Raw genomic sequence first — 23,894 nt, 5'->3', positions numbered from 1 at the left:
AAGGGTGAGTGTGGCAGAGGCAATATTGCTAATCATATTTGAGACCTTACAGAAAGCTTATAGAGAAGTAGAGGTATGAGATTAGAAAATGTTAACATTTTCATCATAGTATTTCTGCAATGCTGCTTTGTTGTAATATTTAATGATATATTTTTAAAGAAGTGTAACTTTTCAAAGTAGTTTGCAAGTTGAATAGACCTTAAAACAAATAAGAAAAGCAGAAGATAAGTGTTTAGAATAATTGTAATTTTAAGCCACTTTCATTCAAAATTTAAATCTAATTATATTCAAAGGCAACTCGGATTGCATTATGGTATTCACAAATCCTTCCATTCCATATCCTTGAACATAGCTGGAACTGCCCCCTCCCTTATCAAAATTAACACAAAACAATGTTAAAAATCTGTTGTTCCCTATTTGGCAGGGAATGTCATTTCCTGATAATTTCATTAGTTAGAACATAAATCTACAGCTATCTTTTCTAAATGTGCATAATTTGCATTTGTTTTTAACTTGTTAACTAAGTTGAAGCATTTCCTGTAATAAGTGAACGAAGAGCTGAATCAAGATAGCATCCCATATCATTTTAGAATATTTACTTTAAAATGCCCTTATAATTAGCCCAGCCTCTGCCTACCTAACCACCCTGCGATACAAAGCAAACTGCCATCCTTGTAACACCCTGAGCTCTCTAGACACTCTCAGCCACTCCTTTTGTTCATAGTACCCTTTCGGAGCCCACCCACGAGTTGCCAAATTTCTGCTTTGCTGGTAGCTCCAGTGTCAGTCCAGAGCCTTCCCTGATTTACCTGGGCAGAATTTATTGTTCCTGCCTATGTGTTCTCATAGTACTTTCTTCATGCTTCCATGATAGGGCTTATTACCTTGCATTGTAAATGATGAAATTATACAACGAATAGTTACATGTTTTCCTGTCTGTAGACCAGGAGGTAACCTAGGAGGCCCCAAGGTCAAGAAATAATGGATTTTTTGTATCTCCAGAGCCCACTACCTGGAAGATCCTCAGTAATATTTGTCAGATGAGTAACATAAGCATTTTTATATTTACTTGTTCCTTGTTGACTAGACATTGTTTAATGAACATTGTTGAATTCAGTTTTTTTCAGATTATGCAGGTAAAAGCTGGATGTTTGTGCAGGACTAGAAGTATACTTTTATTATAGAGTTTGGCTCATATCTGAGGATGAAATAGAAAACTTGCTTTTAACACAGGTGTCTGTCACATTGGACATTTTCTTTGGTACTTGAAGAGAGAAAATAATGAAGAAGAGAATTAACATATCTGACATTTTAAAGCTAGTTAATGGTCAGTACTTGCTAAGGCCTGAAAAATCTTAAAAGGTGTGTGTGGGTATAGGGTGTGTGTGTGTGTGTGTGTGTGTGATCTTTTTTTTAGCTGAAAAAATAATTGCCATCTCTTTAAGGATTTTGTAGCCTAAAACTTGAAAGGCTTTTATTTTATGATTTAGAATTGCGGCTTTCAGTTGTAAAATGGATGTTGAGGAAGCATGGGTAATGAGGCTATTCTCTGGCTTCCTTTTTTCAGCTCCTGATCCAGAGTCCAGGTAGTCCATGTGGACCAGAGGTGATTGGAGCTCTCATTTATTGAAATGTAGTTAAATCAAAATAAGAAAGTTGCCAATAGAAATCCAATCAAAGTCTCTAATAGAAAGCTGGGCATTATGGCTTATACCTGTAATCCCAGCACTTTGGGAGGCCGAGGTGGGAGGATTGCTTGAGCCCAGGAGTTAGAGACAAGCCTGGGCAACAGAGCAAGACCTTGTCTCGATTTTTCTTAAAATGTCTTTAATAGAGGTATAAAGAAAATTAAGTGAAATGATTAGTGTTTCCTTTGTCAGTGTTTTAGATTAAGGTATTGTCTTGTGGTAGAAGTAGATAAATAAAATATACTTTTATTTCAGAGATGTTTAGAACATTATGATATTCAATGGATCTAACTGGAATTCTTTTGCACTGCTGACCAAATAAGATACTGTTTATAGGAGAAACCTTATAGGGTTGGAGGCCATAAGGAGCAAAGAATAAAAAAGAAGTCGTAATGCAGTGGTGGATTGCAGGGAGTGGAGAAGGCAAACCATTTTTTTGAATTAGCAAAATTTGGTCCTAAGTCGATAGCATTTTGATAACTTAGTATACTTATTGAAACAGACGTACACCAGAGATAGTTGTTGAGTACCTACTATGTGTTCTGTGGAAATTTAGAAACATGTTATTTGTATTCAAGGATCTTATAATACATTATAGTTCAAAACTTTATGTTAATTAGAATATAATAGCAATAGTACAATAATGATCTAAAACAACAGCAGTTGGCCTAAATACATAGTTTCGTAGAAAGTCATGACATTCAGGAAATACTAGGAAATTAGTTTTAGGCATTTAGCTAGTTTTTTTTTTTTAAATTTGAATTTTGGAGAGTTCTTTTGGCTTTAAGTAAATGATAGAAGGCCAGGCGTGCTGGCTCATGCCTGTAATCCCAGCACTTGGGAGGCCAAGGTGGGCGGATCACCTGAGATCAGGAGCTCGAGACCAGCCTGGCCAACATGACAAACCCTGTCTCTACTAAAAATACAAAAATTAGCAGGGCGTGGTGGCAGGCGCCTGTAATCCCACCTACTCGGGAGGCTGAGGCAGGGAGAACTGCTTGAACCCGGGAGGCGGAGGTTACAGTGAGCCAAGATTGTGCTACTGCATTCCAGCCTGGGTGACAGAGCGAGGCTCCGTCTCAAAAGAGAAAAAAAGTAAATGATAGAAATGACACTAGACCCTTGGCACCTAAACTGTTATTTGCTGCATCAACTCTCATTGGATTAATAGTTATACATTCTAATATATTCTAAACATTCTAATAGACCATCTAGAAGCACAGGCCTGGGTCACTTTAGCTTGCTTTGCATAATTACATACTATGTATAATTGCTGAACATTGTAAGTTTGCATCGTAGTCTCTGGAGTCAGACAAACCTGAATGGGAATCCAAGTTCTGGTATTTATTAATTATCATACTTTGAACAAAATACTTATGCACTCTCTGCTTCAATTTTATCATCTCTGTAATGGAGGCACCACATAATAGGATTGCTGTAAGAATTAAATGAGATAAACTGTATGAAGTACTTACCACAGAACCTGAAAACATCATAGGAAATCAATAAATATTCTTTTATTAGATGTAAATGTTAAATTGCTTAAAAGTCTAAATTGTTTTCTAGTAGACACTTTAAAATTGGAATTATTGCAATAAGAGAAGTAGCTTTAATTTGAAAAAGGCTCAATTTGCCATTAACTCAGTACTCAGTGCAAAAGATTTAAACTAGTTTAAAAGTTTTTCATTTTTTTTTCTTTTTTCCTTTCCAATATTTTCCCAAAAAAGTTTTCCATTTTTAAAACTTATTCAGAGAAAAACGTGTAAACTTTGATATATATTCCATGAAACTTCATGTTGAATTGTATCAGGAAAGAATGTCAATGTTTGGCAAATGCCTTGAACCTTTGTCAGTAACACAGTCATTCCAAATGCTTTTCAGGAACACAGTCATTCCAAAATGTAAATCTTTGTACTCTCTATAAATCAATAATGCCCACACACTGTCTTTCTGTAGTAGTAAAAATCAGTCTACTAATAAGGTCTGAAATGTCCTTGCTTCATTATGGGGAATTTAATGAAACCCTGCCTCCTGTGCATTTTAAATAAAAGTACAATAGTGGACCATTCGGATTTGCACTTCCTTAAACTGCCCTTTCCTACAGTTTTGTTAAACTGCAATCATTGAACACTCTAATTTATTGCCTTTTATCCTGGCTAGCTTTCATATGAAAAAAAAGTGCAAGTTTGTTTTCCATACTTTATCTAAAAATGTTATGTAGGCCAAAATATAATATTTGGCTTTCAAAAGCTATGAAAAACTGACAGTTTTATAGTAAGCTTTTATTTTAAAATAATATTGAGGTTAACATAATTTCACATGAAGGTATTGTAATGAAGACTTAGAACAATGAATATAGCCTCTATGTGTCAGAAATTTTTTGAAATTTACTTTCACATCTGAAATAATGAGGATTAACTGTACTGAGAAGACACTTCCTTAGTTTCTTTTAATTTTTATTTATTTTTTTCTTCTGGTCTTACTTTAATACAAAAAAGGATTTTATTATAATTCCATTACCCCCTAGATACGCTAATCACCTCTAGAGTTCTAAGATGAGCCTGTGATTTTGAGCTTGGAATGAAAGCAACTTGATTTTACATTATGTTCGTTGTACTATTTTGTTTGCTTAAATTGCTGGTGATACCATAATTCTAAAGTAGAAAAAGACCTTAGGGAGTCATATTTTCCTTAAGACAGTGACCTGGAAAGTTACATTTGGTTCAGCCACCCTAAACTTCCTAGAAAATAACTCTTCTGGACTAGGGTATCAAGAATATCATTTTGAGTTTATTTAAGGCATGACATTTCCATTCCCCACATTTATGCAGCCTCCCAAATCCTACATGTCCAGAGCCAACCCCTCTGAAGCTATCTGTAATGATGACCCCCAAGTGGCCAGTGATCTTTCCTTCCTGAATGTCCCTTAGACTAAGTAGTCTGCACCATCATATCTAGAACTTGTATTTTTCTTTTTTTCATTATACATTTAATAATTGGCCAGCACAGCACTTTACATAATGATAAAGTATTTTCTTATTTCATCTGATTGAAACCTTCCATCACCTTTGGAAGGGAAATATGGCACTTATTAAGGACCACTTCGCAGTTAAGGAAACATGAGCTCCAAAGAAATCGTCCCTTCTCCAATGTCACACCTCCTCTGACTAGACACAGTGTTCAGACACTCCTTATTCTGTACTGTGTTTGCCTTGGGCATAGGTTTTGCCTTCTGATTAAGCCTGTCAAGTCCTCAAGGACCCGTTCCGATAGGAACTCCACATTGCAGACTCCACTTACAACAAATTCAGTTGCTAATTCCCTCATATCCTAGAGGAGAGCTGTCCAAAAGTCATATTGGTCATTTTAGATTTTTTAGGAGTTACATTTTAAAAAGTAAAAAGAAACCATTGAATAGGTGAAATTAATTTTAATGTATTTTATATAATACAATATATCCACAATTTTATGATTGTAACATGAATTAATATACAGATGATTGAGACATTCTACATTCTTTTTCTTCTCATAAGATTTCAGAATTTTGTGTGTGTTTTACACTCACAGCACACTTCTCTTCAGCCTAGCCATGTTGCAAGTGCTCAGTGACACTTGTGGCTACATACTGGGCAGCACAGTGCTTAAGATTTCTCTGCAATGTAGCTGCAAATCAGCTTCTACTCCTTGATAACAGATTAAATGGAAATAATCATTAGTTCCACACCAGAAGACAGAAATGAGTGATTCATAAATAAGTAAAACAATAAGAGGCTTAGGGGAAAATATAGATACCATTCATTCTAGTGAGGGTTTTTGTTGCTTTTATTAATTTGTTTTGCCCTGTGATTCCTCATTCAAATGGGGGAACCATACAACTTACAAAGAAAACTCTATCTCATAAGGTGTAGGATGCTTAGCATTGCATTTATTATTTATTTGTATTCTCTTCTGAACTGTAAGTCTGATTATAAATCTTCCTTGTTTAAAATTGTTCAATTTTTGCCCACTGATGCTTCTAAGCATCCTCCATTGAGGTCCTGCTAGACCAACAAGATCCAAATATCCAGCCTAAACACAGGTATTTTTAGTAAGGACGCCAGGTGGTTTTTATCATCAAGCCAATTTACAAAGCTGAGCTGTGAAATAAAATCTGACTCCTTAGCATGCCACATGGAGTCCTTTCCAACCTAGTCTGTGACTAGACCTCCTACCCATCCAGAATTCAATTTCAGCAACAGAGAAGTGCTTGTTATAACTCTCCTTCTCTCCTACTTCCTTCAGCCAAATTCCTGGTAAGTCAATCTCAGGGTCACCTCTTTGTGCCCTTGCCTTCTTGCCCAGCCATGGATATGTCTGCCCCAGACTCCGACTGCATCTTGACCTTCTTACCTTGAGGCTGTGAAAGTCACCCCCTCTCATTATCTGTGTTGCCTCTGCTTCCTCGCTGAGAATGGGACTCATGACCTTCAGTCTATTATTTATGGCCACGAATAAGGAGTCTGGCACAAGGAAATATTCAATAAATATTTTTTAATGAAAGCTTGCTGGTGCTAGTAATAATAACATGTCCATCTGTTTCATAATGGTTTACAGATTGCAGCATGCTTTTCACTTATATCATCTCATTTAATTCTCAGCACAGCCTTGTGAGGTGGGAAGTATTATTTTATAAAATGAAATTCCGAGAGGTTGAGAGACTTGCCACATGTCACATGACTTGTATTAGGTGACACTGTAACTCCAATCTGGGTCCATCCTAACCTAGTCTGGGTCCTTTCTGACCTAGTCTGTGACTAGATCTCCTACCCATCCAGAATTCAGTTTGGTAAATTGAGTTAAGTAGTATACATCCTGACACTTCCTAATTTATGTGCAGAGTATAAGAGAAGCATAAATCTTGGGTTCAGATTTCTAGTGAAGTGGAGAAATTGCCTTTGTTTATTCAGTTCATTCACTTAAAAAAAGAACTCACTTTTATGGAATTTTTGCCTGCTCCAAATTTTTAGCCTAAAAAAGCTTATTATGCAAAATTTGCACCTGGTGTTTAGTTAATCAACAGTCACCAGGTTGTATAAATATTCACATGAGCAGTGAGCATGGGAATAATCAATAGAGCCCGTTAGCATCTCATTGTGTTGCTCTGAAAGACATTTCAGTGGCTCTGTTCCGTCATTTAGGAAAATCCCTTCTGTCCTTTGGATAGAGGTAATAATACATCTTAAGAGAATGTAGACCCTTTTGGTATCATAAGGAAATTCTGACCAAATGAGAATGTGAAATAACAGAGATGATTTGTGATACTTTAGAAATGTTATTATATTATTTGCTAGATGATCATGAGTATCACACCAGTGTATCAATTTTATGTCCTGGTCATAGTCATTCAGTAATGTATTAGAGAAACAGCCCAGTGTGGATCAATCTTTCCGTGAAATATGTATCAGTTTGTGGCTTCACACAAATTTATTTTAAGAGTTAGGGCTTCCCTTTCTGAGAGCAATAGCAAGACATTCCTTCATTTCCTCTGTTTCTAGGCAATTCCATTTTATTTGGCAAGTGTTAGTCAGCAGATTTTTATAGCTTAGAGGAACCATTTTTTCTTTCTTTTTAACAAATTAATTGCAGCAGTTTGAAAAGCACACTCATTTTGTGCATTGTTTTTGTTGGATTATCGGTGTTGATTCATTCCATAGTGATGCTCTGGTAGAAAAGAAATGAAATAATAGTCATTTAAAAAAAAACAGTAAATTTTAGCCTCCATTAAAACAGCCATTATGATTATTTAGTAGGTCTTGACCTAGATTTAAGTAATGACTGCTTACAGCCTCCTCAGGGATCACATTTTTCTGCCTAAAAGAGGTTGTGCTGTTTTATGCAGTTATGGGGCATTCATGGTGAAAAGCCTTTCCTAATATTCTATTAGGTAAATCTTTTCCATGCCATTAAGTGCCTTTGGGCTAATGAAATCCTTTTAAAGTGCTTGTCCCCATATTGGACATTTGACAAAAAGTACCAAAAAATACTGAGTGTGGAAATAGGAGTTTGTTGCTATTACTGTTATCATCATTATCAGAAATGTATCACCAACCAACATTTCATGGAATTGTGATATAGCTATCTTTCTATGTATATAACAGCTGTGATATATTTCACGTATCACACGATTTATCATTTCAAGAGTACAATTCAGTGGCTTTTGGCATATTCCAGGTTTTGCGACCAGAGCCACAATCAATTTTTGATCGTTTCTATTACCCTATAAAGAAACTTCACACACCTTAGCAGCCATTTTTCCCCAACCCTCCCAACTCTAGGCAAGCCCTAATCTACTTTCTGTCTCTATAGATTAGTCTATTCTGGACCTTTCTTAGGAATGAAATTATAGACTGTGGTTTTTTGTGAGTGGTTTCACTCACTAAAGTTATGTTTTCAAGGTTCATCCATGTTGTAAATAAGCACTTCATTCCTTTTTATGGCTAAACAGTATTGTGTTGTGTGGCTATATCACATTTTATCTCTTTATTAGTTGATACACATTTGAGCTGTTTTCACCTTTCAGCTATTATGAGCAATGCTGCTATTGCACACATTCACGTGCAAGTTTTTGTGTGGAAATAGATTTTCATTTCTCTGGAATGTATACCTAGGAGCAGAATGGCTGAGTCATATGGTAACTCTAAGCGTAATCTTTTGAAGAACTGCCAGACTGTTTTCCAAAGGGACTGCATCATTTTACATTTCCACCAGCAATGTGTGAGTTCCAGTTTCTCCACATTGTCTTCCAACACTTTTTTTAAATCTTTTTGATTATAGCCATTCTAGTGAGTGTGAAGTGGCACCCCATTGTGCTTTTGATTTGCGTATCCCTGAAAGCTAATGATATTGAGCAACTTTTCATATGCTACTGGCCATTTGCCATTTGTATATCATCTTGGGAGAAATGTCTATTGAGACCCTTTGACCTTTTTTTTTTTTGAGATGGAGTCTCTCTCTATCACCAGGCTGGAGTGCAGTGGCACGATCTTGGCTCACTGCAACCTCCGCCTGCCAGGTTCAAGCAATTCTCCTGCCTCAGCCTCCTGAGTAGCTGGGACTACAGGTGCACACCACCACGCCCAGCTAATTTTTGTATTTTTAGTAGAGATGGGGTTTCACCATGTTGGCCGGGATGGTCTCAATCTCTTGACCTCATAATCCACCTGCCTCGGCCTCCCAAAGTGCTGGGATTACAGGCATGAGCCACCGCACCCAGCCTGTCCATTTTTAAAATTGAGATTTTGTTTTTATTGTTGAGTTGTAAGAGTTCTTTCTGTATTCTGTATACAAGTTCCGTATCAGACATACGATTTGTGAATATTTTCTCCCATCCTATAGGTTGTCTTTTCACTTTTTGGTGGTTACTGCCATGTATCTTGTAACCTACTTACCCTTCAATGCATTGTGTTTTCCGCACTCTTCCAATCTGAGTCAGTTTCTGCTCCTCTTTCCATAGCTTCCTGTTGAACTTCGTTGTTATGGCAGTGAACAGAGTGTAAATGATTGGTTTAGGATTTGTCTTCCTAACAAGAAGGACCTGTGTCTTACAAACCTTTGTATCTCCAGTGCCTAGGACGCTGCCTAACACAAAATGGAAACTCAATAATTGCTTGTTCACCTAAACTAAAATGAACCGTGACTCTAAAAAAATGATTCAGGTCAATACTAACCTAAAAGAGCCTCTAAAAAGGGGTGGGAGCCTTAATAGACTGTCAAAGAATCTAGGGGTAGGAAGGAAGCTGCAATGTCTCATGCAGAAATAAGGCTCACAGTTTTTCTCAAAATCACCCGTTGCACTTACGCTTTCACCAGTTCCAGCTTTAATGTTCTGTAGTTCCCATGATGACAGTGGTGCCTCTAGCTGCAGCCGCCTGTGGCCCCATGGCAGGATTCATGCAGTGTGGGGCCCAGTGCACCATGAGCCTCCTTGATTCGTTCTTTTTTGTTTGAGACAGGGTGTCACTCTGTTGTCCGGGCTGGAGTGCCAGTGACATGATCACAGCTCCACTACTGCCTCAAGCTCTAGGGCTCAAGCGATCCTTGCACCTCAGCCTCCTGGGTAGTTGGGATTGCAGGCGTGCACCACCACAACCAGCTAATTTCTAATTTTTTGTATGGAGATAGGGTCTCGCTATCTTGCCCAGGCTGATTTCAAACGTTTGAGCTCAAGCGATCCACCTGCCTTGGCCTCCCAAAGTGTTGGGATTACATCCATGAGCCAGTCTGCATGGCCCTTTGATCTGTTCTGAGCAGCAGACACAAATTTATGCGACCAATCATTTATTTTACTCTTTAAGGTAAATTCTTAAAATTCTTAAAATTCTTTGGTGCTGTTAAAGGTGGGCACAAATCTAGTGAAGTCATATTAGGATAGCCATGGCCATTTGTGCAGGGAGGTGACCACTGTACTGTGCAGCCTTATGATGCTGGTGCAGTATAAGGAATCCAAAGATTTTCTCTTCCTAACGAGATGTTTCTTTTTTTTTTTTTTGAGACAGAGTCTCGCTCTGTTGCCCAGGCTAGAGTGCGGTGGTGCAATCTCTGCTCACTGCAACCTGCATCTCCTGGGTTCAAGCAATTCTCGAGACTCAGCCTCCTGAGTAGCTGGGATTATAGGCGCATGCCACCACTCCCGGCTAATTTTTGTACTTTTAGTAGAGACAGGGTTTCACAATGTTGGCCTGGCTGGTCTCAAACTCCTGACCTCAAGAGATCCACCCACCTCAGCCTCCCAAAATGCTGGGATTACTGGTGTGAACCACCGCACCTGGCCTCTAATGAGATGTTTCTTATGGTAGTAGTTTTCTGTTGATTTTTTTAAATGATCTTTCTTATGATCCTTTCCTTATTTGTCCTAAACTTTTCTAAATGGAAGAGGTAGTTGAATGGATTATCCTCCATGTTTTGGAGTTGATTTTCACACAGTGATGCTCTGGATTCTGTTCCTTACATGTTTCCTGTTGTGGAGAATGCTGAGTGTCTTATTTTGATTGGAAAATTACAGATGACACAAAATAACAGTTAATTTTTGTAAAACAAGGATGAGGATTTAATTGTTAAATCCGTCATTCTCATGATTCCGTAGTTCTTGATCTTAAATCCTGATGGAAGTAAGCAAGAAAATATTTAAAAATGAGACCCAAGAAAAAAGCCTGTGTAATTTTTGTGTATTTCTGATGAGATTTGAGATTTGTACTTTTATCTTTTATTTCTTACTTGGCACTAAGGCAGCTAAAAAAAAAAACAAAAACAAACAAAAAAAACAAAACTAGTTGACAGCTTAAGATGTTTGATTTACTTTCTCTTAGTGCAGCAAGATGTTCTAAAATTACTTCATCTTAAAAGACTTACTGGGATCCCTGAATGGGAAACACTCCACCCTTGATATATTCTTTTTCTTCGTGAAACAAAAAGAGCTCTGTGTTTTTGAAAGACAAAGTTTGGCAAACATGCTGATTATAATACTGTATTGGAAAACACTTACTTTGATTGACTAAAAACCAGATGCTGTTCATAATAGTTAAAAGCCTGTAATAATGTGTTCAACTCTGGTGTTCAGCACACGTCTGTGAAGTTATAATAAAATCCTGCAATCTAGAGGTGGAGAGACCAAGCAAGGACACTTCAGAAATTCTTCCCTGTCTTCCCCTAGGACTCCCCAGAAACAGCACTGCCCGGAGCCTGACCTTATTGAGGGCAGACATCTTGTTTCATTAGCTATTGTTTATTCTTTGCTGGTATGCAAGCCTGGCACAGTATAGGTACCTGAAAAAAGGTTTGATGGATAGAAGGATGAGCGGAGTGTTTGGCCAGGTGCGGTGGCTCACGCCTGTAATCCCAGCACTTTGGGAGGCCAAGGCAGGCTGATCACGAGGTCAGGAGATCGAGACCATCCTGGCTAACACGGTGAAACCCCGTCTCTACTAAAAATATAAAAAATTAGCCGGGCGTGGTGGTGGGCACCTGTAGTCCCAGCTACTCGAGGCTGAGGCAGGAGAATGGCATGGACCCGGGAGGCGGAGCTTGCAGTGAGCCGAGATCGCGCCACCGCACTCCAGCCTGGGCGACAGAGCAAGACTCCATCTCAAAACAAAAACAAACAAACAAAAACAAGGATGGGAAGTGTTTGATTAGTCAGACTGACAGGTCAGGGTCAAAAGTCTCCAGGGGTACCAGTTACTGGCTAAAATCCTTAAAGTATTTATACTCCTCAAACTTCAATTATTCTTTGTAAAATGGAAGATAATACTAAAACCTACTTCATTAGGGCATAGAATAGTAAACACTGAGTTATTATTAGTTATTTTTAAATTAAGCACATTTCCTGACTCCCCATTCAGAACCTGACCATCTTATTCAGGAACTTGCTGTTAACTTGCTGTTAATGAACTTGATTAAACATGATCAAGTGTATGTATGCATATATTATCAGTACTGGCCTTCTCTAAGAGGAATAGCAAGAAATTTAAGGAGACATTATTTGGACATTGATTTCTACTAACTCCACTGAATTAGATTCAGCCCTCACTTTTTGGGAAATGCACGGACACTGGGAAAGATGAAATGAAGTTTTCCAGCATGATGTTCTTGTCTTTGGAGCTTAGCCTTAGGTCTTAGAACAAAAACAAGTCGGTAGTTATTAGTTACTGTATCTCATTTTCCAAAACACACATGTTTCTTTGTTACAGTCGTTTACAGATATTTTTGCACGCCACATTTTTGCTTTTGAGATTTCGCTGAATCACTAAATGACCACCTTTCATGTTCCTAATGTATTAAAATTATCAGAGGATTCTTTGAGGATTAAATGTGTCGATAAGGGTATTATTTTGAACAACGTGTAAAAGGTGAAGGCCAGCTGAAGAGATCTTTTTGTTGTGAGCAGAATAATAAACTGGAATCTGAGGACTGCACTATTATGAATAGATTATTTGGCTATGGAAAGAAATTATTTTTAGGCACAGCATCCCTATAAGCCCTGAAGCTATGTGTTTTACAAACTAGAAGTTATGCACTAAATAAAAATTACCAGATGTCAGTCTCTGTATGTGCCAAATGGCAAATGTGTAATGGTTCAGAGCCTGGAAGAAATGATGCTTATTTCTTTGCCATTCAAACTCAAAAGGGATAGCTGAGGTAGAGTGCTGTTGAAAAAATTGCAGTGTTTCCAGCTACCCAAAGATGTTATGAATTGTTATCTGAAAGGCTTTCATTCTTTCCTCTCATGGCTCTTTGTGTGTTTGTGGCATTACAGATGTAACCAATGTATTTATTCTAATTTATTACATTCTTTCCTGAGGCTTCTCTTGTTCTTTTAAAGGGTCAGCAGATAACTTGTTTAAAGAATCAACCTGGACACAGTATTCTAACAAAGGTCCAATACAGAGCTAAATAATGATAGGAGTCATAGCCAGATGCAGTGGCTCACGCCTGTAATCCCAGCACTTTGGGAGGCCAAGGCGGGTGGATTACCTGGTGGTGCATGCCTGTAGTCTCAGCTACTCAGGAGGCTGAGGCAGGAGAATCACTTGAACCTGGGACACAGAGGTTACAGTGAACCGAGATTGTGCCACTGCACTCCAGCCTGGGTGACAGAGCGAGACCTCTATCTCAAAAATAAATAAATAAGTAAATTTAAAATATATATATATTTTATATATATTTCGTGACTTGTATCTTGCACATACCAGCATACCTCATTAATTTTAATGTAACCATCCAATGACTTCTCTTATCTCCTTAGAAATTCGAGCTCAGCTGGTAGAACAACAAAAATGCCTGGAGCAGCAAACGGAGATGCGAGTTCAGCTTCTCCAGGACCTGCAAGATTTCTTCCGAAAAAAAGCTGAAATTGAGACAGAATATTCCCGGAATCTAGAGAAGTTAGCAGAAAGGTTCATGGCAAAAACAAGAAGCACTAAGGATCATCAACAATACAAGTAAGAGATTTGAATCTAATTCACCTTTCCAAGGGTGATATCCATCCTGCCTTTGCCACCTTTGTGAATTTTTTATTTTTCTATTTTTGTCTGAGTAGTGGTTGTAGAGCATATTCTCATAAATAAAAGCAGCCCTCTACAGTTGTAATTTGTGGGCATCAGTTTATCACTTTAAACTAGTGTAATCTGTTGACAGTTTCGTCTTTCCAATACGTATATATTTATGGATAACTTTATATGCCAGAAGAGAAGGTATGTGTTTATAAAATTCTTGATTATAGAAACCTGGGAGTTGATATCTGCTATAGGTAGGACAGATTTAAAATAGCTTTTTGTTCAAGCAAAGACCTCAGATTTTCTATAGTGACTTTATATGAAAATAAGCAGTAAGAATTGCTTGAGTTTAGTGCCCCCCTTCCTGCCCATCATGTTTATGCTCATTGTAATTGACACTGATTTAAAACAAAAGTTTTAAGGAAAACGCTATGAATGAGCATAAAGTAAGTTTAATTATAATTTATTTGCTTTAAAAAATACACATAAGATGTTCTGCTAATGAAAGTTACTGTATGATTTAAATCCTGGGGACAGGGCCGGGTGGGGTGGCTCATACCTGTAATCTCAGCACTTTGGGAGGCCAAGGCAGGTGGATCACCTGAGGTCAGGAGTTCAAGACCAGCCTGACCAATATGGTGAAACCCCATCTCTACTAAAAATAGAAAAATTAGCCGGGTGTGGTGGCATGCACCTGTAATGCCAGCCACTCGGGAGGCTGAGGCAGGAGAATAGCTTGAACCTGGGCGGCAGAGGTTGCAGTGAGCCGAGATTGCAACACTGCACTCCAGGCTGGGCAGTAGACTGAGAGTTCATCTCAAAAAAAAAAAAAAAAAAAGCCTCAGGACAGAGAAAGACAAGTAAGCAGACAACTCCAGTGAAATATTCAAGTGCTCCAACAGGGGAAGGCGGGGGAGACCCTGGACAGACCCAACTGATATCTGTTCTGCACTGGAGGTGGGGAAGGGAAGGTCCTGAAAGAAGTGGCATCTAAGCAAAGACCTGAAGGTCTAGTTGGTCAATAAAGGAGAGAAGAGGAGGATATTCCAGGCAAGGGAAACATCATGGGCAAGGGGCCGGCAGGGAATGTACCACTCCCGGCTAAGGAATGTACAGCAGGTTTGCAGAACAGAAGTAGTCCAGTGGGAGTGAGTAGGGAGGCGATGAGCTGCATGGCTACAGGTGTGAATCAGAGCAGGTCCTGGGGATCTGGGGATCTTCCTGGCCAGTTGGGACGTTTTCCTGAGGGCATGAGAAGAAAGACTGCAGGTAGAGAGAAGTTGACCTGTTTTGGAGATAGTAAAAAGACTGCAGGCTTTCATTTCTGTAAATACAGCAGGCCGGATAATCTGAAAAACATGTCTATCTGAAAACTCTCAGAAATGCTGGTTAACATATAATGGACATCCTTTTAAATATAAATTTCTAGGATCCAAAAAAAGAAGAGGGAACCGAAAACCTAAGTGGCAGTTGTATCCACCCTTTAATTTCACGTGGGGGAGAGAAGATAAGGTCTGTGACAAGTAAAGACTTGGAACTGAGAGCTTCCTCCCCACCAACCCCATTGCATTGCATCCCAGAACCAGAAGAGCTACTATCTCAGTGAAATGGTTAAACAGAAAACCCTCTACCCACCTTCACAGGGCACAAGAAGACCTGGCTGCTCAGCCTGGGCTCCTGTTTGGAAGGGGCTGTGGAGAAGCATGCCTTCTTTCACCATTGGCTTTGCAGTTCCATTCATTTTACACCTCTCCATGACCTTGGACCCTGCATAAAAAAATGGGATGGGAACTATCCCTGGGATACTTGTGCAGAAGCAAACACAAAACTATTCTGGATAAGAAATACCTCGCTGTTTTCTTCCTTTCTCTTCTCTCGTCTCCTCTCCTCTCTGTCTCTTCTCTTTTCTCTCTTCTCTCTTCTCTTTTTTCTTCCTCTCCCTTTCCCTCTCTCTCTCCCCTCTTATCTTTTTTCTTCCTCTCTCTTTCTCTCTTCTCTCTCTCTCTTTCTCTCTCTCCCCCCGCACACACACAATCTCTCGACTTTAACCTTTACTGTTGGTCCAGCATAAAAATAAATCTTAATGATGATCCCTAGGGTGAACAAATGTTATATGTACTTAACAGAGAACAGGGCTGGGAAGCAGAGGCTGGAGCCAGTGCTGTATTCACATACTAACTTAACTGTTGCTTTTTAAAAGCAGTTGTAATTAAGAAGACGCCCATTCATCTATTATTTTCTTTTTTTTTGAGATGGAGTCTTGCTCTATCGCCCAGGCTGGAGTGCAGTGGTGCGATCTCGGCTCACTGCAACCTCCTCCTCCCGTGTTCAAGCAATTCTTCTGCCTCAGTCTCCCGAGTAGCAGGATTACAGGTGCCCGCCACCACACCTGGCTAATTTTTGTATTTTTACTAGAGACAGGGTTTTGCCATGCTGGCTAGGCTGGTCTTGAACTCCTGACCTCAAGTGATCCGCCTGCCTCAGCCTCCCAAACTACGGGGATGACAGGTGTGGGCCACCATGCACAGCCCATTCAGTAAACATTTTTTAGTATCTTCTGTGTTTTGCATTTGGTAATTGGTGGCTGTGAAGGGAAAATATGGATGGGTCCATGTACCTTATCTGGCCCAATGGTGGACGGACATGTTTTTGTTTCTCCTGGTTTATTTGGTAGTTTTCTTTAAAAGGTAAGCAGTTTGAAATTTTCTTTAACTTGAGTAAGTTTATTATTGAATATGGGATGAATATGTCTCTAAAAAGGATAAAACAGGATTGGGAAAAAAGTGAGCCAGACATGGGTTTGAATATTGGCTCCACTTTGTGACTTTGGTTAAGTTACTTAACCTCTCTGAGCCTTGGTGTGCTAACTTGTAAAATGAGGTTTTATGACCCTTAAGTGAGAAACGTGATAAAGTCTTTGATATGATTGATAACCAGCCCAGGATATGCACTTGATATTCCTTCTCCTTTTAACCAAACAAATGTTACATCTTTAGCATGATATCATTACCAATCATTTAAGCTATATTCTGGAGTCTGGTTCTTACTCAGTTTTGGGACACTTATTGTGTAGAACATTCTTTGGCCTAAAGATGCCACTGCATAGTGGAAAGATCAAGGCTTGGTTCAGCTTCCCTGGACTAAAAAAAGACTCTCTCAGACACTAGCTTTGGTCTTTATCAAATCAGTATGCCTTGCTAAGCTTCCATTCTTTCGCTGATAGAAAAGATACAAAGGGTCAGGTGCGGTGGCTCACACCTATAATCCCAGCACTTTGGGAGGCTGAGATGGATGGATAACCTGAGGTCAGGAGTTCAAGACCAGCCTGACCAACATGGTGAAACCTGTCTCTACTAAAAATACAAAAAATTATCCGGGCGTGGTGGCAGGCACCTGTAATCCCAGCTACTTGGGAGGCTGAGCCAGGAGAATCGCTTGAACCCGGGAGGAAAAGGTTGCAGTGAGTCGAGATCACACCATTGCAGCCCAGCCTAGGCAACAAGAGCGAAACTCCATCTAAAAAAATAAAAATAAAAATAAATAAAAAGAAGATGCAAAGAATCTCTGCCTCAAATGGTAGTAATAAGGATTCAGTAGAGTTGATGTCTGTAAAATCTTTCTACCAGCCCATGGATAAAACAGCTGACTTTATATAGCACTTACTATGTATACAAGGCATTATTATAAGCATTTTAAAATATATGTTAACTCCAGTGATTCTCATGAACGACCTTATAAGCACTGTTATTTTACCCATTCTACAAAGTAACTGAGGCACAGAGCAGTTAAGATCATTTGCCCAAGATCTCATAGCTACTAAGGGGTAGTCCTGCATGTGAACCTAGACAGTGCAGCTCCAGAGGCCATGAGCTTGACATGGATATTACTTTTCACGGTAAGTGCTCATTAAATGATAGCTGTTATTATTTTCAATATTACTACTACTGCTATTATTACTAAGGCAATAATAATTGTTTATGCAATGAGTGTAATAACACTTATTTAATGTTTACTATGGGGCAAGGCCCTGAGGATATGTTGAAGCATGAAATGTTCTGAAAGAATTTGTGGGTTACTTCAGCAAAGAAGATCTACATGAAGGTTAATAGAAATAAGGTAACATTTACCTTATTATATGGGGCTGGGTAGATAGAAACTCTCAATAGAAAAGCTCCAATTACCTGTTATAGAAGCACTGCTCTTTGCCTGATGGTGTTAAGAAAAAAGGGAGATCGCAGAGTAGAGGGTATAATTCTTCAGTGTGCCAGTGGGGAGAATGGGAGGCTGCCCTTACGGGTGCCAAGTGCTAGGAACCTAAATCAGGCCTTCTTTCCCTATGCCCATTCTTGCTTCCATCATCTGCTTTCATTTTCTTCTAGAGAGGGCATTGACTTAATGCAGTATTAAATCCTGAATCTGAGAGACGTAATGGCAGAAAGGCCCAACTTCATCATTTCTTTCCTAACATAGTTAGTATTCAGAGTCATACATGATCATAAATAATAGGAGGATAACATGTCTGATTAAAGGGTGCTTTTGTTCCTACGTTAGCATAAGGATTCTCTGCCATTTTGCCATTTTACAGTTACTTTTTAAAGAAAAAAAACAAAAAAATTTCTTTTCTTTTTTTTTTGAGACAGAGTCTCGCCCTGTCGCCCAGGCTGGAGTGCAGTGACACAATCTCGGCTCGCTGCAACCTCTACCTCCTAGGTTCGAGCAATTCTTGTGCCTCAGCCTCCCAAGTAGCTGGGATTACACATGCCCACCATCACGCCCAGCTAATTTTTGTATTTTTACTAGAGACGGCGTTTCGCCATGTTGCCCAGGCTGTCTCGAACTCCCAATCTCAGGCAATCCACCCACCTCGGCCTCCCAAAGTGTTAGGATTACAGGCATGAGCCACCACACCCGGCCGCAAAAATTTTTTAAAAAGTAGTTTTTCTTAAGCTGTATCATCCCAGTTGCTCACTGTTTTTGTTGAGTTGTTCTTTAAGATTTTTAAACAGTTTTTGTTGCTGTTCGTATTAACTTTTAGCTTTATTTTATAGAATAAAACAAGGAGCAGTTATGAGTCTGAAACAGTTTAATGGTTTTCAACAGGACATGTGACAAGTCATAAGCCAGCAAACTTCATGGTTCTCTTCATGAGCCTTGAAACAATGCAATAAAGTTCTGATTCCCGGGAATAGTTTTTGGGAGACTGGAGGTTATGTATCAGGGGATTAATAAATAACCCTCAAATTTATGTTCCATGGAATGCATAACTAGCCAAATTTCTTTTCCAGCAACAGACTGAACATTCAAAGCAGACTTTGTATGCCGTGGCAAAACCACAGTCTGTCTGAGGCAGTAGTCAGTAGATTTTTATGTAAACATAAATTGCTTTCTTCAATGGAGCGTTTAAAGCTGAGGGCCTGCCTAAGCACTGTGTATATTAGGGTCCCATGGTCCTTGTCAGGAATATGGGTTTCACCAGTGTTCTTGGTCCAAGTTTTTCCTTCCAAACCTGGACAATTGCTGGCTCTATGCCATCCACAGGCTGGAAGCCTGTTCTGCTGGCTGATAAGTGTCCTGGTCTGAGAAATGCTCAGAGCAGGATGCACAGCACAGTATCCATCTGTTGTGGTTCTTTAGTTTGCCTTGGTGACTTCACTCGTCTGATCAGGGCAACTTTGAAATGGATGGTAATTCTGTGTTTCTTCACTTCTTAGGAAAGACCAGAACCTGTTGTCTCCAGTGAACTGCTGGTATTTGCTCCTGAACCAAGTAAGGAGAGAAAGCAAAGACCATGCAACCTTGAGTGACATCTATCTGAACAATGTGATTATGCGGTTCATGCAGATAAGTGAGGATTCTACCAGGATGTTTAAAAAGGTACACTCCATAAATCCTGCCATAGTGTGCTTTCCAATAACTGCCTTGCCTATAACCAGGACTGAGAATGGTATCTGAAAAATTAGGTGAATGAATGAATCCCTTAGAGACACAGAATAAATGGTTAAAAATTAGATGAATGGATGTTTTAAAGACACAGAATAAAGAGTTAAAAATTAGGCCGGGCGTGGTAGCTCATGCCTGTAATCCCAGCACTTTGGGAGGCCGAGGCGGGTGGATCATGAGGCCAAGAGATCGAGACCATCCTGGCCAACATAGTGAAACTCCGTCTCTACTAAAAACACAAAAATTAGCTGGGCGTGGTGGCGCTTGCCTGTAGTCCCAGCTACTTGGGAGGCTGAGGCGGGAGAATTGCTTGAACCCGGGAGGCGGAGGTTGCAGTGATCTGAGATTGCGCCACTGTACTCCAGCCTGGGTGACAGAGTGAGACTCCGACTCAAACAAACAAACAAAAAAAAGAGTTAAAAATTAGATGAATGAATCTTTTAAAAATACAGAATAAAAAGTTAGGTATAAGGCATACTTACAGAGTTATAAGTCAGTGAATCTATGAGCTACACAATGTGAGCAAAAATTTTGAAATAAGATGTTCCTGCAAATTGTACCTCTGCCCAGGAACGGACCACCTGTACTCACGAAAAATCAGACCAGAGGGTAAATGCCTTGAATTCTTCGTTTGGGGCTCACACATGGTGAGAAACTTGTGAAGAACAAGATTATTACATGTGCTACTCTCTTGAGAAGATGTTAGCACAGTCTTTCTTAGTTCACCAGACCAGCAGCAGAGGCTGTGAGAGAGCGACATGAAGAAAATTTCACAGGGCACAGAAAATTCCATCCCTTACACACCAGCAAGCTTCCTCCTTCCCAAATCCATTAAAAAACAAGAACTGGGCTTTGAAGTTTTCTCATCATTGTTACTAATCTCAGCCAACTCTCAACAGTTTTTTTGTTGTGTGGACATTTTTGCTGAGCACAAATAATAAAATGGGACCATTTCCTGTGCAGAGAATGCAGCTACTTGACCAGTACGACTAGCGTTCATTTTTATGCTTGTAAGATGAGAGTTTTCCCCCATCCCCTCAGCTTTGTATTAAGAATATTGATGCCTGTACCTATACCTTTACCTCTATTCAGTAAGTAATTATTAGTTTCAGAAAGCAGGGGGGAGAAAAACCACTCTGTAGATTAATGACATATTTATGTTTCAAAGAGGCTCCTTAAAACAAAGACATAGTGTTAAGCAGGCCAGCTGGAAAATTTCTTACTCTTGTTTGATGTATCCACATTAGATTTGATTTCTGACCTAGAAAGGGAATTTAGCAAGCTCTAAGTCACCTTACGCTCCATTAAATAGAAAAAAAATATTTCAAACAAAGGAGAAACTTTAAAAATTGAAACTAAGGAACATATAATTTAAGAAGAGATAGAGAAATATCCTATGCATCTTAACTAGTAGAGTTTTAAAAAATAATTTAGACAGAGCTGTGAAAGTGCAATAATTTTCTTGTATATGAGCTCTTTATGCAGAGACCTCATTTGGTTCAGCAGGTTTTTCTGAGCATCTCCTATGGGCAGGAGACTACGATGACAGGTGCTGAAAAGGCTACAAAGATGAAGAAAATCTAGTCCTGGTGCTCAAGGAGGTCACAATTTATCCAAATTTGTATGGCACTATATAATGCTTCTTATTCAGACAGGGCCTCTAGGACCAGTACCTCTACTGAGTTCATTTATTTATCCATTCAGCAAAGCACCTTTAAAATGTCTGGCTAGGGGAGCAGGGCTAAAAGACATGTCCCTGCCTGCAAGGAGCTCATTACAGTAATTAACAGTTACTACGCTAAATGGAACTGGAAGGCTGGAGATCTTAACTCTACCTGGGGGATGAGGAAATTCTTCACAGAAAGAGGAACACTTGAAGTGAGACTTGTAGGAGAAGGAGGCATTCATCAAACAGAAGGACAATGAGCTATTCCAGGAAACGAGAGCATGAGCATGTACAGGGAAAGGAAAGAGTTTGATATGATTGGACCAGGGATCGTATGGGAGTGGGTGATGGGATGTGAAGCTAGAAAGGACGGTCATGTAAGAAGGGACTTTGTATGTCTTGCTAAAATGTGAGGATGTGTATTTTGTAAGTCAAAGTCAAGGGCTTGATAAAGTTGATAAAAACCTAGGGCTAAGAGTCAAACAGATTTGGATTTGAATCCCAGCCCTTCTGCATACTTGCTTTGTGATCTTGGGAGATCATTCCAGAGATTCGAGAGCAGGCTCTCCATTCTTGAGGAAGCAAGAAAGGCAAAATTGGGCAGAAGGAGAGGCTGCACCTGTGAGTGCTCTGGGGCTGGCATGGCCTTTGGAGTGATCTCATATCCAGGCAAGGAGACTTGGCCTTTGTTTTGGGGAGGGATTAAGTAATCTTGGAGTGAGGCAGCTCCCTTTGGTGGAGGGTAATTCCCAGAGAGGGATCAGCTGTGAGTTTCAACAGCTAGCAGCCAGTATTCCCAGTAGTTGGAGGAATGAGTTGCTGGCTCTTGAGGAATGGCCTGGAGAATGCACAGTAAATACACACGCACGCACACACACACACACACACACACACACACACACGTGCAGAGACAGAGACAGAGAGACAGACAAAAACAAACAGATATGTCTGCTTGCTTGCTGCCAGGAGTTCTCTTCTTATCCAGATTTTCTGGTTCTCAAAGAATTTCATCCTTGGAAACTGCCTATTTACAGTAGATTCCTGGTTACTTTGGCGTTTAGTAGGGGGAATGCTCTATGCTTCCTGAATAGCTTTCTCCTTCCCAACCATTGCCGACCACTTGGAAGGGTAACAGGTCATTACAATTACAGGTGTGAAGTTCTGCCTTCCTCGAGCGAACACAGCAGACTACACATCTTACCTTCCCATCTGTGTTATTGCTGGAAGAGGAAAGAACAAGAGAGGCAAAGGACACAAGGGAGAAATCAGAGTTTACAGAGGAGTAAGATCAACCCCTAGGACACATTTGTCATCTGAAAGAATAGGAAGCCAGAATCTATATCTACCAAGTCCAAAGAATTCCAGGTCCCTTTAGATTAGAAAGCAAGACCAGTCTTTCCTGCCTTTTTTTTTGTACCCATTTATGCCTGAGGTTGCAATTTTTTTAATTTTTACAATTAGAAATTGGCAATGACCTTGACCAGCAAGCTACAAATTACTCCCACATGTTTAGCATTCCAATAGTGGAACACTAGGCATAAATGGGTTTTAATCACTGATATTCCTCTTTTCTAGCTCTTCTTCCATTGTTATGGCTCTAGGTCAGATGCCTATTTTCTATCAAAACAGAAAGAAATTATTAGTGTGAATCTGAAGCAGCCTTTAGAACTGCTGTGGAGTCATTAGTGAGCATAATGCTTGTTTTCCTTGGGGAGAAGATTTTGAGACTTCCTCATGTTTCAATAATATCCCCATGTCTATATGGAGATCCAAGTAAATGCTGTGTGCCTGATAGTTTTGGCCTCTTAAACAGCCGTATCTTATACAATTTAGTCAATGACAAAAAAATCATGTTACCCAAATTATTGTGTCTGATAAGGTATTTGAAGCAGGTAATTTCAGGAATTTTTTTCTGTCTAAATGGATATAATAATCAAGAAGACACTTGTAGAAATAATTCCATGCAGAGTTATAGGGAACAGCTTCAAGACTTAAATCTTAATTACATCAGAACCAGTTATAGACATAGTTGCCTAAACTCGAAAGTTTTCAACAGGTTAAAAAACAAAAAAAAAAAGTGAAGCATTTTAAAAACAATATTCAACTATTCAAATACTGATTATTTTAGATTTATGCCTTTAATATTCTAAATGAAGCCCATTGGTCAAAATAACAGTGATTCAGCTTTTAGGTTCTGAAATCAGATATTCTGGGTATGAATCTTGGCTTTGCCACTGTTGGGAGCTGTGTGGACTGGGGAATATTTGTAAATAAGCCTCAGTTTCTGCAGCTATAAAGTGGATATAGTAATCTACTCCAGATAGTCGTTTAGAGGATTCACGAATTATATATGGAAAGCCACTTAGCCTAGTGTCTGGACTTACTAAGTCCTGGTAACTTTTATCTAATATCTTTATTATTATCTATATTATAAGCACTTATCTTATACACCTACAATAATTATATAATGTGAGATTATACCAAATATTATACCAAATGTATCCTCATTCTAAGGAGAGTATAGAGTTTTCACAATGATGTGAAAAACCCTTCCAGAGAATCAATTTTATT

General features: G+C 39.3%; 1 protein-coding gene across 2 annotated transcripts in view; it reads left to right on the top strand.

The window, feature by feature from the left end:
- The window catches only part of SRGAP1 (SLIT-ROBO Rho GTPase activating protein 1), a 306,717-nt gene that overhangs the window by 142,835 nt on the left and 139,988 nt on the right, over window positions 1-23,894 (top strand). For both annotated transcript variants that reach the window (XM_055249639.2, XM_055249640.2), the window contains exons 2-3: window positions 13,468-13,663; window positions 19,429-19,591. In XM_055249639.2, coding sequence (XP_055105614.1) covers window positions 13,468-13,663; window positions 19,429-19,591 — 359 coding nt within the window. The remainder of the gene's footprint in view (window positions 1-13,467; window positions 13,664-19,428; window positions 19,592-23,894) is intronic.

Source organism: Symphalangus syndactylus, chromosome 17, assembly GCF_028878055.3.
Source record: "Symphalangus syndactylus isolate Jambi chromosome 17, NHGRI_mSymSyn1-v2.1_pri, whole genome shotgun sequence".
NCBI lineage: Eukaryota > Metazoa > Chordata > Mammalia > Primates > Hylobatidae > Symphalangus > Symphalangus syndactylus.
Note: the sequence above shows the minus strand (reverse complement) of the source record. Positions and strands in the feature narration are given on the sequence as shown.